At 42.0% G+C, this 15,852-nt stretch overlaps 1 protein-coding gene across 2 annotated transcripts in view; it reads right to left on the bottom strand.

Annotated features, from left to right (window-relative positions):
* obscnb (obscurin, cytoskeletal calmodulin and titin-interacting RhoGEF b) overlaps window positions 1-15,852 on the bottom strand; it is an 802,448-nt gene that overhangs the window by 463,400 nt on the left and 323,196 nt on the right. For both annotated transcript variants that reach the window (XM_072576281.1, XM_072576282.1), the window contains one exon: window positions 2,703-2,969. In XM_072576281.1, coding sequence (XP_072432382.1) covers window positions 2,703-2,969 — 267 coding nt within the window. The remainder of the gene's footprint in view (window positions 1-2,702; window positions 2,970-15,852) is intronic.

Raw genomic sequence — 15,852 nt, 5'->3', positions numbered from 1 at the left:
ACTCCCTCTCAACTGTTTACCATTGTGTCAGCATCTCTGCTATGTCTGTCCTGCCAAAGGGACAGGACATAACCAGGGATGGTGGTGACTGGAATATTGTCTGGAAGATATGATTCCGTGAGTGTGACTATATTAGGCTTTTGCTTGGCTAGTCTGTGAAACAGCTGTCCCAATTTTGGCACAAACCCCCAGATGTTATTAGGGAGGACCTTGCAAGGTCGGCAGGGTTGTTTCTGCCGTTGTCTTTTCTAGTGCCTAAGTCAATGTCAGGTGGTCCATCTGATTTCATGTCGTGGAAATTTTTGATATAACTGAATGGCTTGCTAGGCCATTTCAGAGGTTAATTGAATGTCGACCACAATGCTGTTGGGTCTGGACTCACATGAAGGCCAAACCAAGTGAGGATGGCTGATTTCCTTCCATGAAGAATTATAATGAAGAACCTAGGTTTTTCCAACAATCAACAATGGATTCATGGTCTTCAGCAGATTCTTAATTTCAGACTTTTTAAACTGAATTCAAACTCTGCAGGATTCAAACATGGATTCCCAGTAAAACATCAGCTGGATTTCTGGATTAATAGCCTAGTAATAATAACACCAGGCCATTGCTTCTCCTAAAATAACAACTTAATAAGGTAAGAATTCAAATGGTTGGAACTAGTATCTTAGCATGAATAGAGCATTGGTGAACTAATAGAAGACAGAATTGGGATAAAGGGTGCACTTCGAGATTTAATAATTCCACAAGGATCAGAACTAAGCCACAATTATATACAATTCATGTTAATGACGAGGATAACAGAAGTGAATGTATTATCGCCAAGTTTATGAATGACACAAAAAAATGGGAATGATGATGAAACAAAGAGTTAACAGACAAATTACAGATAGATTCAATGAGTGGGCAATTGGAATATAATGTAGGAGAAAATGAGGTTATCCACTTTGTCTAGATGAATAGATTAGCTGAAAATAATTTAAATGGGGAAAGACTGTGGAAAGCAGCAATACAGATGATTTGGGGGTTTTTGTGCAGGAATCACAAAAGCTAGCATAAAGCTTCAGCAGGTATGAGTCAAGGCATATGGCAACATTGGCATTTATTTCAAAAGCATAAAAATTGAGAAGTCTTGTTAAAAGCTATACAATTCACTCATTACACCACATCTGAAATACTTGAACAGTTTTGGAACATAGAGCATTACTGCGCAGTACAGGCCCTTTGGTCCTCGATATTGCACCGACTTGTGAAACCAATCTGAAGCCCACCTAACCTACACGATTCCATTTTCATCCACATGTTTATCCAATGACCATCTAAACACCCTTAAGGTTGGCAAGTCTACTACTACTTGGAGGGAGGGCATTCCATGCCCCTACTACTCTGAGTTTTAGTCCCCTTGGCTAAGTAAAGACAATGCTATTTGAAGCAGCCCAGAGAAAATTCACTAGGTTGATGCTGGGTACAAGGGGATTTTCCTACGAAGAAAGGTTTAGTAAGATCACCTTGTACTCATTAGAGTTTAGAAGATTCCTTGGAGGCTTGACAGGGCAGATGCAGAAAAGTTGTATCCCTTGTAAAGGGTCTAGGAGCAGAGGTTATAATCATAGAATAAGGGGATGTCCATTTAAGACAAAGATGAGATGGAATTTATTCTCTCAGATGGTAATGAATCTGTGAGCTTCTTTATCACAGAAGGGTGTCAAGGCTGGGTCATTAACTGTATTCAAGGCTAAGATGGATAGACTTTTAATCAATAAGGGAATCAAGAGTTTTGGGTTTTAGGAAAATGAAATTGAGGATTATGAACTCATTGAATGGGAGAGCAGATTCATGGGCTGAATAGCTTACTTCTGCTCCTAGAAATTTGGTCCACTGTTAATGCTGGACTAAAGCTTTGAAGATCCAAACTTTCCAGATTGCGGAGTGATGTTTGAAAATGTCCATTACAATTCCTTACACTAAATAGATTTCTTTGCTTAATGTAAGGAGCTCTAGACCCAGGATTTGTGGGGAGAAAACAGAGTTAAAATTTCATGTTTTGGTGACTTTTCATTAGAACGCGAAGGACCTTGGTACTTGGTATAACCACTGACTACCTCATAGGACATTGCTGTGCACTCCTGTATTATTCAAAATAGCAGGCAGCTTTGCATATTGAGCAAGATCTGTGCAGAGATGGTCTACAAAAAGATGCCAGACTTGCTGAGCATTTTGTTTGTATTTCAGTTCTTCAGCATCTGTAGTACCTTTTTATGGTGCTTGCAACTCCTACATTGCAACAAATAGGCAAGCATCATTGTGGGCTTATGCCCGAAACGTCGATTCTCCTGTTCCTTGGATGCTGCCTGACCTGCTGCGCTTTTCCAGCAACACATTTTCAGCTCTGATCTCCAGCATCTGCAGTCCTCACTTTCTCCTCACTGTTCCCTCACCCAATATCAGGCCTTATTCAATCTTTTCTATGCTTAGTCCTTCTAATGCATTCAACACACTCATACAAGCACATTTATTTTACATCAGAATGGTTTCATTTTCCTCTGGAAACAGAATATTCACATCTAACTAAATCTCCCTTTACAGAGAGTTGTCTACCCATTATTAGAAATGCACATGGTTTTATCTTGCCACGTGAAGAACTGGGAAGGACATTAGGTAGAAAGAAATGCCAAACTCATTTCATAAAAGAAGCTGATTACCTTTTACTTTTAACAAAGCAGTTGTCTGTTCTTCCCCAGAGTCACAGGTATATTCTCCAGCATCTTCAAGTTTTAAGTCATGAATAATCAGCTCAATATTAGAACCTTTTTGCTTCATTTTGTATTTATCATTAGCATCGAGTAACATGGATCCCTTTTTCCATTTTACAGGGGCATCAGGTTTTGTCAGCTCACATTGCAATGTGGCGACACTCCCTTCTTTATGTTCTTTATTCTGAAGCTTCTTCTTGAAAAGCACTGGAAGCACTAGAACAGAAAAGTGAAATGCCTTCTTGAGTGACTCTACATAACTTCTTCACTGCAACAATTTACCAAGTAACAAAATGCACAAGCTCACAAAAAAACAAGTATGCCAGCAATTTCTCAGATGTTAGCAGTCTCACCGGTGAGTCAGAGGATTGTGGGCTCAATGTGGCAGTGTTGTGCAGGATCAAGGGAATGAGTACTGTCAAAAATGCCACGTTCCTGTTTAACTTAGGAACCTGGCAGGTGTAAATGATCTTCTGGAACTATTTCATAAAATTATTTCTTACATTCTGCCCAACACTGATGTAAAAAGTAAATTATCTGGAGATGTTCATATTGCTGTTTACAGAATCTGGGTTTGCACAAACTGATTGCAGAATTTAGAGTCATAGAATCATAGAGATGTACAGCATGGAAACAGACCCTTCGGTCCAACCCGTCCATGCCGACCATATATCCCAACCCAATCTAGTCCCACCTGCCAGCACCCGCCCACATCCCTCCAAACCCTTCCTATTCATATACCCATCCAAATGCCTCTTAAATGTTGCAATTGTACCAGCCTCCACCACTTCCTCTGGCAGCTCATTCCATACACGTACCACCCTCTGTGTGAAAATGTTCCCCCTTAGGTCTCTTTTATATCTTTCCCCTCTCACCCTAAACCTATGCCCTCTAGTTCTGGACTCCCCGACCCCAGGGAAAAGACTTTGCCTATTTACACTAGCCATGCACCTCATAATTTTGTAAACCTCTTTAAGGTCACCCCTCAGCCTCCGACGCTCCAGGGAAAACACTCCCAGCCTGTTCAGCCTCACCTATAGCTCAAATCCTCCAACCCTGGCAACATCCTTGTAAATCATTTCTGAACCCTTTCAAATTTTACAACATCTTTCCGATAGGAAGGAGACCAGAATTGCACACAATATTCCAACAGTGGCCTAACCAATGTCCTGTACAGCCGCAACATGACCTCCCAACTCCTGCACTCAATACTCTGACCAATAAAGGAAAGCATACCAAATGCCTCCTTCACTATCCTATTTACCTGTGACTCCACTTTCAAGGAGCTATGAACCTGCACTCCAAGGTCTCTTTGTTCAGCAACTCTCCCTAGGACCTTACCATTAAGTGTATAAGTCCTGCTAAGATTTGCTTTCCCAAAATGCAGCACCTTGCATTTATCTGAATTAAACTCCATTTGCCACTTCTCAGCCCATTGGCCCATCTGGTCCAGATCCTGTTGTAATCTGAGGTAACCCTCTTCGCTGTCCACTACACCTCCAATTTTGGTATCATCTGCAAACTTACTAACTGTACCTCTTATGCTCCCATCCAAATCATTTATGTAAATGACAAAAAGTAGAGGACCCAGCACCGATCCTTGTGGCACACCATTGGTCACAGGCTTCCAGTCTGAATAACAACCCTCCACCGCCACCCTCTGTCTTCTACCTTTGAGCCAGTTCTGTATCCAAATGGCTAGTTCTCCCTTTATTCCATGAGATCTAACCTTGCTAATCAGTCTCCCATGGGGATCCTTGTCGAACGCCTTACTGAAGTCCATATAGATCACATCTATTGCTCTGCCCTCATCAATCCTCTTTGTTACTTCTTCAAAAAACTCAATCAAGTTTGGGAGACATGATTTCCCACACACAAAACCATGCTGACTATCCCTAATCAGTCCTTGCCTTTTCAAATACATGCACATCCTGTCCCTCAGGATTCCCTCCAAAAACTTGCCCACCACCAAGTTCAGGCTCACCGGTGTATAGTTCCCTGACTTGTCCTTACCACCTTTCTTAAACAGTGTCGGTCTCTTTTAAATCTTTTCCCTCTCACCCTAAACCCCCTAGTTCTAGACTCCCGCCCCCACAGAAAAGACTTTACCTATTTACCCTATCCATTGCTATTAAACAGAAACAACATTTCAAGAAGTATTACACTGGCTGTAGGGTACTTTAGGACTTCTAACAGATGTGAAAGGCTCTATATGCAAGTCTATTTTCCTTTTATCATGGAAAAATATTCAAATCAATAAAAATGTATAAATATTCATTTTACAATGTAAGGCGGCACTGTGGCTCAGTGGGGAGGTGGTATGGCGGTTCAGTCAGGGCGGCACAGTGGCTCAGTGGTTAGCACTGCTGCCTCACAGGACCAGGGACCTGGGTTCGATTCCCACCTTAGGTGACTGTCTGTGTGGAGTTTGCACATTCTCCATGTGTCTGCGTGGGTTTCCTCTGGGTGCTCCGGTTTCCACCCACAATCCAAAGATGTGCAGATCAGGTGAACTGGCCATGCTAAGTTGCCCATAGTGATAGGTGCATTGGTCAGGGGTAAGTGTGGGGAAGGGGATTGGGTCTGTGTGGGTTACTCTTCGAAGAGTCAGTGTGGACTTGTACGGACAAAGGGCCTGTATCCATACTCTAGGGAATCTAATCTAATCATTAACATAGGATTTCCTTGTACATACCTGCTGCAAGATAAAATAAAGTCAACAGAAAGCATGTTAGCTCAGATCTCCTGAGCTTCAGATAGTTGGACACTGTATGTACCCTGACAGATGTGCATCAGGACACTTTGGACACCATGATGCAATGACTAGCAAGGAAGTAATAGTAAGTTTAAATTTCTAAAGTGCAATTAACTGGCATCTAGAACTCTGAAAAGATCTGCAGTTCTCAGCTTCTGATTCATTTACCCAAATAATATCCAGGATATATTCAAGAGGGTTAAAACCTGAATTACATTTGTGTAATGAGATTATGCACAGCCAATCACTCACCCCAATGAGGCATACATTTTCCTTCTTCATTCATGGGAATTGGACATCACCGCCTGGAATAGCATTTATTGCCCATTCCTAATTCCCTTGAAAAGGTAGCAGTGAGCTGCCTTCTTGAACAGCTGCAGTCCACTTGGTCTAAGTATGCTCACAGTACTTTAAGGGAGAGAGTTCCAAGGATTTCAACCCAATAACACTGAAGGAACAGCCAATGTATTTTCATGTCAGGATAGTGAGTGGCTTGGTGGAAGTGTGCAAATAATGGAGTTCACATGTAGCTTCTATTCATGAAGATGATAATGGTTATGGGTTTGGAAGGCACTATCTAAGGAGCAATAATAAATTTCACCAGTACATTTTGTCGATGGTACACATTACTGGAAGTGAGCATCAATTGAGGGGGGAATGAATGTTTGTGAATGCAGTGCCCATCAGGTGGGATTTGTCATAGATGGTATCAAGCTTTTTGAATATTGTTGGAGCAGCACTCATTCAAGCAGGTGGTGAGTATTCCATCACAGTCTTGACATGCCTTACAGATATTGAACTGGCTTTGGTTACTCAAGAAACAAATTGTTTGCTGTAGGATTCCTACCCTCTGACCTTCTCTTGCCACTACAGTATTTCAATGGTAATTGACCAATATGTTGATAGTGGGGAATTCAGTGATAGTAATGTCACTGAGTGTCAAGAAATAATGCTTAATCTCTCTTGCTGGAGATGGTCTTTGTTACACCTCATTGAGGTAGCATACTGGAATTCAAGCCTCTCTATTCCCATAGTCATTATAAAAGTTAAGGATTTTATATACATACACAGACTTCCCCTGACGTTCTAACACAGGAAAACAGCAAGCACGAACCAGGTTTCTGTACTCCCCCCCGCCAAGTATCACTTGTTAAGGGGAAACAACTGGCCTGATGGTATTATCGCTGGACTTTAATCCAGAGACCCAGGTAATGATCGGGGGAGCAGTGTTCAAATCCTGCCATGGCAGATGGTGCAATTTGAATTCAATAAATATCTGGAATTGTGAGACTAATGATGATGATCATGAATCCATTATCAATTGTTGTGAAAGACCCATTTGGTTTACTAATGTCCCTTCGGGGAAAAAATTGCCATCTTTACTTTCTGCAAGGACCGTTTCCTCCAACAGTACTTGGTTCAAACCACCCCTGCCATCAAACCCTGAGATACCTTCCCCTGCAACCAGAAAAAATGCAAAACCTGCCAGCACACCACCCCCTCACCTCCATCCAGGGCCCCAAACAGTCCTTCCAGGTGGCACAGAAGTTCACCTGTCTCTCTTCCAACCTAGTTTTCTGCATCAGGTGCTCCCAATGTGGTCTTCTCTACATCGGGGAGACAGAATGTGAACTTAGGAAACGGCTCACCGAGCATCATAACCAGGTCCGCAGGGGACGACCGGACCTCCTAGTCACTGCCCATTTCGATTCTCCCAACCACTCCATTTCTGACATGACCATCCTTAGCAACCTCCATGGCCAAAACAAACCAGTTCCTATTGGAGGAAAAATACCTTATCTTCCACCTGGGCATCCTACAGCCCGGAGGACTCAACATTCAGTTCTCCAATTTCAAATAACCTCCCTCCCATCCCTCGACTCCCTTTCCAGTCCTTCCCTTCCACTCTTCCCTGCCCTGGATTCATTCCTCCCACTGACCAACCAGGTTGTATCCTCTGTCTGTCATCACCTATCCCCACTTCACCACCCTGACCCCACCTCCCCCTTTATCTGCAGCTTCCCCACACACTCACTCCCAGTCCTGAAGAAGGGTTACACCCGAACATCCACTTCTGCACCTCCTGATGCTGCCTGGCATGCTGTGTTCTTCCAGCCTCTTGCCTATCTACTTTGCCTTTCTTACCATGTCTGGCCTACGTGTGACTCCAGACCCATAGCAATGTGATTGACCCTTAACAATAAGGATGGGCAATAAATATTGGCCTAGCCAGCGATGCCCTCCTCCTGTGAATGAATTAAAACAAAATTAAAACAAAACCGTGGGCGGCACGGTGGCACAGTGGTTAGCACTGTTGCCTCACAGTGCCGGAGACCCGGGTTCAATTCCCACCTCAGGCGACTGACTGTGTGGAGTTTGCATATTCTCCCCCTGTCTGCGTGGGTTTCCTCCGGGTGCTCCGGTTTCCTCCCACAGTCCAAAGATGTGCAGGTCAGGTGAATTGGCCATGCTAAATTGCCCCTAGTGTTAGGTAAGGGGTAGATGTAGGGGTATGGGTGGGTTGCGCTTCGGCAGGTCGGTGTGGACTTGTTGGGCCGAAGGGCCTGTTTCCACACTGTAATGTAATCTGTAATAATCTATAAAAAATTATAAATACATATATTAAGATAAAAAGAAAGTGGATCAGGAGAAAGCCATTCGGCCCTTCGAGTCTGCTGCTTCATTCAACACGATCATGATTGATCCAACAATCCTCACATCCACTTTCCTGCCCTTTCCATGTAACCCTTAGTTCTCTTGCTGATCAAGAGTCTATCTATCTTAGCCTTAAAGATTCACAAGGTGTCTGCCCCACAGCCTTAAAGATTCACAAGGTCTCTGCCATGGCAAGGAGTTCCAAAGACTCTCAACCTTCTGAGAGAAGACGTTCTTCGTCATCCATGATATTGGCACCCCTTAACTCTGAGACCATGCTCCTTGATCACGGACACTCCCATGAAGAGAAACATCCTCTCAGCATTTATAATGTCAAACCCCTTAAGAAACATTTTATTTTCAATGAGTTTCAATAAATTCCAGTGAGTAGGATCCCAATTTATTTCGCCTTTACTCATAAGGCAACTCCTCCATACCAGAGATTATCCTTGGTGAACTTTGGTTGAACTGCCTCCAATGAAATGACATTTTTCTTTAAGTAAGAGGACAAAACTACATACACTACTCCAGATGTGGTCTCACCAGCACCTTGTACAGTTGCACTAAGACTTTCCTACTCTTGTACTTTAAAGCACTTGAAATAATAGCCAACATTCCTTTAGGCTTCCCGATTACCTGCTGCATCTCTATGCCAGCTTTCTGCCTTTCATCTATAAGTCCCCCCAAGTCTCTGCATTTTTTCTCCATTTAAACAATATTCTATTCTTTTCTTCTCCCTTCTAAAATGCATAACTTAACATTGTCCCAAATTAGACTCCAATTGCCAACTTTTTGCCCATTTACTTAACCTATCAATATTTCTCTGTCAAATGTTTGTATCCCTCTCACAATCCTCCTTCTCACCTATTTTTGTGTTGTCCACAATACATTTGCTTCCTTCCTGCAAGTCATTGATATACAGATGTAGTCCCAGCACTAATCCCTGTGAAACCCCACTGATCAGAGGTCACCAACCTGAAAAAAAGCCTTATCCCCACTCACAGTACTTCTCCAGAATGCAACGATATTTGAATGATTACAATCAATGCATCCACTATCTTTGCAGATACCTTGTTTAAAATTTGAGGATGTGAGCCATCAAGGCCCGAGGATTTACCTACTTCAGCTCCGTTATTTTGTCTAATGATGAATAAAGTTTCTCTAGTGATGGTGGTGCATAATTCCTCTCCCATGTTATTTAGTATTAATGAAATTATTAATAGCATTCATTTTAAGTATCTTCCACAATAAAAACGTGCAAGATATCAGTTTAAGTCTTATACTTCCAATAACATAAGATTCATTTTCTAGAGGGCCAAGGTTCACTATTGACCTCTCTCTCTTCCTTTTTATATATTTAAACAAACTTATATTGTCAGTTTTTATATTCTTCACCAGTTTTCCTTCCTCGTTTACTTTCTCTCTATTATCTTTTTAATCCTTCTTTGCTGGATTCTGAATTTATTCCAGTTTTTGGGGCTATCATTGACTTTTGCTTCCATATAGGCTTTTTCTTTCAACTTAACACATCCTTGGTTAGCCACGTTTGGTTTGCCCCTCTTTCAGAATCTTTCCTCCTTATCAGGATGTAGTTTTGCTGAGACATGCATTACCTGCCCAATTCACTTTAGCCAACTCTATCATCATTTCACTGTAATTCCCTTTATTAAAAACAGAGCTGTTTCCCACTCGAATTTTTCATGCACAAACTGAATATTAAATTCTATCATGTTATGATCACTACTATCTCAGAATTCTTTTACCCTGAGGTCATTTATTAAAACTGCCTCATTACCTGATCCAAGACAGCTTGCCCCCTTATTAGCTCCATGATACATTGCTCGATGAAACTAACCCTAATGCCCTTCTATTTTGATTAACTCAACAACATGAAGTTTTATGTCACTGATAATTATTGCCTTATTCTTATTATATGCTCCTGTTATGTTCAATTCTGGTCATCACATTACTGAAAGGATGCGGAAGCTTTGGAGAGGGTGCAGAGGAGGTTTACGAAGTTGCAGCCTGGATTAGAGGGTATGAACTATAGGGAGAGACTAGAAAAACTCAAGTTGTTTTCTCTCGAGCAGCAGAGGCTGAGGGGAGACTTGACAGAAGTTCATAAAATTATGAGATGTATCGATCAGATTGATGGGCAGACTCTATTTCCCAAAGTTGAAATGTCTAATGCTGGGGGCATGCATTTAAGGTGAAAGGGAAACCTTCAAACGAGATGTGAAGGGCATGTTTTTTACAGAGAGTGGTAAGAGTACAGAACACATTGCCAGGGGTGGTCATGGAGGCAGATACATTAGGGTTGTTAAGGAACCTTTGGATAAGCAAGTGAATATGCAAGGAATACAGGGATATGGACCAGGGGCAGGCAGAAGGGATTAATTTGTGGCATCACGTTCAGCACAACATCATGGGCTGAAGAGCCCATTCCTGTTCTATGTCTATTTTTGTTGATCTATAGCCCTTCTTATGCAGTGGCTGTTTTTGAGGTCTGTATGCTACTCATGGAGTCATAAAGTTATACGACACACAAACAGACCCTTCGGTCCAACGCATCCATGTCGACCAGATACCCTAAACTGATCTGGTCCCCTTTATCTTAAAATTCACGCATGGGACGTTGATGTCTCTGGCTGGGCCAAAATTTATTGCCTGCCCCTCATTGCCCAAAGGGATTTTCCGACAATCGCCAATTACTGAATTCAAGTTCCACCATCTGTGTGGCAGGATTTGAACCAAGGTACCCAGAACATTAGCCGAGTTTCCAAGTTAGTAGACGAGCAATAATATCACAAGGCCACTGCCACATTGACATTTGCCAGCATTTAGCCCAGGTCCCTCAACCTTTCTTATTCATGTACCCATACAGATGACTTTTAAATGTTCGAATGATAAACACCTCCATCATTTCCTCTGGCAGTTCATTCCATACACGCACCACCCTGTACATGAAAAAGATCCCCTTCAGATCACTTCTAAATCTTTCCTCTCTCACCTTAAACCTATGCCATCTAGTTTTAGACTTCCCTACCCTGAGAAAAAAGCTTTGGCTATTCACCCTACCCATGCCCCACATGATATTATAAACCTCTATAAGGTCACTTCTCAGCCTCCGACACTCCAGGGAAAATAGCCCCAGCCTAATCAGCCTGTTCCTAAACCTCAAATCCTCTAATCCTGGAAACATCCATCTAAATCTTTTCTCAATCCTTTCAAGTTGATTAAGATCTTTCCTATAGCACAGAGACCAGAACTGAATACAGCATTCTAAAAATGGCCTAACCAAAGTCCTATACAGCCACAACAACATCCCAATTCCTATACTCAATGCACTGACCAATGAAGGCGAGCGTGCCAAACACTTTCTTTACCAATCTGTCTACCTGCAACTCCACTTTCAAGAAACTATACACCAGTACCCCTTGGTCCCTTTATTTTCAAATACTCCCAGGGCACTACCATTAATTGGATAAGTCTTGTCCTGATTTACCTGAACAAAATGCAACACTCACATTTATCTAAGTTAAACTCCATTTGCTATTTCACGGCCCACTGGTCCATCTGATCAAGGTCTTGTTTACTCTTGAGATAACCTTCTTCTCTATCCACTAAATCATTAATGTTGATGTCATCTGCAAACTTACTAACCTCCTATATTCACATCCAAATCATGGATATAAATGACAAAAAAACACCAATCCTTGTAGCACACCATTGGGCACAAGCCTCCAGCCCATAAAAACAACCATCCACCACCATCTTCTGTCTCCTAACTTCAAGCCAATTTTGTATCCAATTGGCTAGCTCCCCTTGGATTCCATGTGATCTAACCCTGCTAACCAATCTATCATGGAGAACTTGTAGTACATCTTGCTGAAGTCCATACAGACATCTACCGCTCTGCCTTCATCAATCTTCTTTGTCACTTCTTCAAAAAACTCAATAAAGTTAGCGAGACACAATTTCTCACACATAAAACCATGTTGAGTCTCCCAAATCAGTCCTTGCCTTTCCAAATGGGTGTAAATCAGATCCCTCAGAACCACCTCCAACAATTTACTCCGCACTGATGTAAAGCTCACCAGTCTATACTTCCCTAGCTTTGCCTTATCATCTTTCTTAAATAATGGCACCATATCAGCCAACCCCCAGTCTTCTGGCACCTCACCTGTGACTATTGATGATACAAATCTCTCAGCAAGGGGCCATATTGGGGGAACTACAGTACAGTCCCAATTAGTGATCATCATTTTCTTATTTCTCAGTTCCACCCATATAGCTTCACTGGACATTCTCCCAGTAATGTCCTCCCTAAGTATAGCCATAATGTTATCCTTAACCAAAAATGCCACACCCCCTCCTCTATTGCAACTCCCACCATTTCTATCCTTCCTATAGCATCCATACCCTGGAACATTGAACTGCCAGTCCTGAGGTGAGCCATCCTCCCTGAGCCACCTTTCTGTCTTGATACAATATCCCAGTACCATGTTCCCAACCACATCACAAGTTCATCTGCCTCACCTATAAGGTTCCTTGCATTGAAATAAATGCCGTTTCATGTATCAGTCTTAATAATCTTTGCCCTGCTCATGCCTTCCTTGACTGTTTAACTTGCCCCTCTTCTCTACTGTACCAGTCTCAGACTGATCTCTATTCTCACTACCTCTTTGGGTCCCACCTCCCCCTTACAAGCTTAAAGCCTCCCAGGTAGCACTAGCAAATCTCTCTGTCAGAAAATTGATTTCCTTCCAATTCAGGTGCAACCCGTCCTTCTTATACAGGTCACTTCTACCCTAGAAGAAATCCCAATGATCTAAAAATGTGAATCCCTGCCTTGTGCACCAGCTCCTCAACCATGCATTCATCTGCCGTGTCTTATTCCTACTCTCACTAGTACATAGCACTGAGAGTAATCAAGGCATTACGACCCTCAAGGTCCTACTTTTTAACCTGCTGCCAAATTTCTTATATTCTCTCTGCAGAAGCTCATCCCTTTCTCTTCCTATGTCATCGACATTCTCTACCAATGTGTACAACTACCTTCTATTGGTCACTCATCCTTTTGAGAATATTCTGTGCCCCCTATGAGAGAGCCTTCAGTGCTATGTACTAGTGAGAGTAGGAATAGGACACGGCAGATGAATGCATGGTTGAGGAGCTGGTGCACAAGGCAGGGATTCACATTTTTAGATCATTGGGATTTCTTCTAGGGTAGAAGTGACCTGTATAAGAACCAGGGAGACAACACATCATTCTAATGTCTTGCTGTAGGCTACAGAAATGTCTGTCTAGGCCCCTGACTACAGAATCCCCTGTCACAATTGGTGACTTGGAACTTGACACACTCCTTGTTACAGTAGAGCCAGTCTCAGTAGCAGAAACGTGGTTGTCAGTGCTATATTCCCCTGAGAGACTATCACTCCCAATATTGTCCAAAACAGCATACTAGTTTGATTTGGAGATAGCCTCAGGAGACTCCCGCACTACCTGCCTACCTTTCCTAACTTTCCTCACATCAACCTATTTACCTGACTATACCTACAGTTTTTCTACATTCCTGAAACTGCCATCCATCACACTACCGGCTTCTAAAAATCCCTCATTGCCTGTAACTGCGGTTTCAATCAATCCATGCAATCCAATAGGATTTGCATCCAATCACACTTCCTGCAGACATGTTTCCACAAATATTGGAATTCTCCCAAATCTTTCACATTCAACAGGAAGAGCACATCACTCTATTAAAAACCACCTTACACCTTAAATAATGTACAGATACAGAATCTACCCAAAAAGAATCACAAGACATTTCCTCAAAAACTCTGTCTTAGCACAGCCTTACTGCTTAGGGACAACTTAATATCTATCTTTTACATCAAAAATTTAATCAAGAGACAGATTTCAGTGAAACATTAAAAAAACCCTCACCTTACTCACTATTGTAGATTTACAAAATAAAAACAGACTAAGATTTTTAGGTTTCATAAATCTTAAAATCAAACACTTAGCTGATCAGGCTCTGAAATCACTGAACACTCCCAGCTGCTGTGTGTAGTTCCAAAAATGAGATCTCCCAAGTTTAGGTGTGAAGGTGCACTGTGCTGCCTGTTTTTCTTTGATTTTCAGAGGTATTTGTAATTTCATAGTCAATGAACTGTGAAAGTTCACTGCTTGATTCTTTTGATGTATTCTTGATGAGGTCTAGAGCCATTCTCTGACCTCTCCAAGCATCTCCAATTTCATCTCCTGCTCTTTCTTTTCTCCCATTTAAAGTATTTTTGATTTTTTTAAAGTCCAAAAACAATGTAAAACTTACAAAAACAGTAATTGCTGCTCCAGAACATCAGCTCTAGCACTGAAAAAAACCTCAACAAAAGAAGGAGTACTTACAGCCAGGATCCTCTCCCTCTACCATTTTGTTTCTTCTCCCCTATCAATGTCTTATTTCCCTTGCAGTTTTTTACCTCCACCCAAATGGACTCTACATCGTCTGAGTGTACATGGTCTCTCACGACTGTTCTTATTTCACCTCTCATTCACAGTGCTACCCCACTACCTTTTCCATCCTTCCTGTATCTCCAAAAGGAAAAGTGAGGACTGCAGATGCTGGAGATCACAGTCGAGAATGTAATACTGCAAAAGCACAGCAGGTCAGGCAGCATCTGAGGAGCAGGAGAATCAACGTTTCGGGCATAAGCCACTCTCATTCCTGATGAAGGGCTTATGCCCAAAACGTCGAATCTCCTGCTCCTCAGATGCTGCCTGACCTGCTGTGCTTTTCCAGCACTACACTCTCAACCATTTTCTCTAAAAGGTCAAATATCTTTGAATACTACATTCCCAGGTTTGATCTCCTTATATTCCTGTAATGGGTATGACATCATATTCATTTATCTTGATTTGTGTGACAGTTCATATTCCTTATTCAGAAGGCTTCATGCATTATGATACAAAGTCTTTTAAGTTTGTTCTATTATCACATTTCCTGATATTTTTATGTTTCCTTGATGCAATATGGCATTCACATATTCTGTCCCTTCCTTTGATTCTTACAATAATTAGCTCCATCACTAACCTGCAATGCTATCTTCTCCTCTCCTTTGATTCTCTAACTTTCCATGCAACTGAATACACCCCACTACTTAGTTTAAAGCCTTATCTACAGCCCTAGTTAAACCAGGACTCTGGTTCCAGCATGATTCAGGTGAAGCCTGTTACACTGCACCTAGATCCCTCCTTCCCCAGTATTGGTGCCAAAGTCGCATGAATTTGAACCCAATTTCCCCCACACCAATCTTTGAGCCAAGTATTTACCTCTTTATTCTTGTTGACCCTGTACAAAATGGTTTGTGGCTCAGTTCATAATCTGGAGTTTATTACTTTTTTGGTTCTGCTTTTTAATTTAGCCCCCATCTGCTCATATTCCCTCAGCAGAACTTCATTCCTCATTATCATTGGTACCTAGATGGACGATTGCAAGGGGATCTTTCTCCTCCCATTTCAAGTTTCTCTGCAGTCCAGATGAGATGTCCTGAATACAGACTCCAGGCAGGCAACATGGCCTTCTGAACTCCTGATCCTGACCACAGAGAACAAAGTCAATTCGCCTGACTGCACTCTATCCAATTACAACTAAATTTCTCTTTTCACTGCCCTGTTGAATAGTTATTT

Source organism: Chiloscyllium punctatum, chromosome 8 (genome assembly GCF_047496795.1).
Source record: "Chiloscyllium punctatum isolate Juve2018m chromosome 8, sChiPun1.3, whole genome shotgun sequence".
Lineage (NCBI taxonomy): Eukaryota > Metazoa > Chordata > Chondrichthyes > Orectolobiformes > Hemiscylliidae > Chiloscyllium > Chiloscyllium punctatum.
This window is presented reverse-complemented; position numbering and strand designations above follow the sequence as displayed.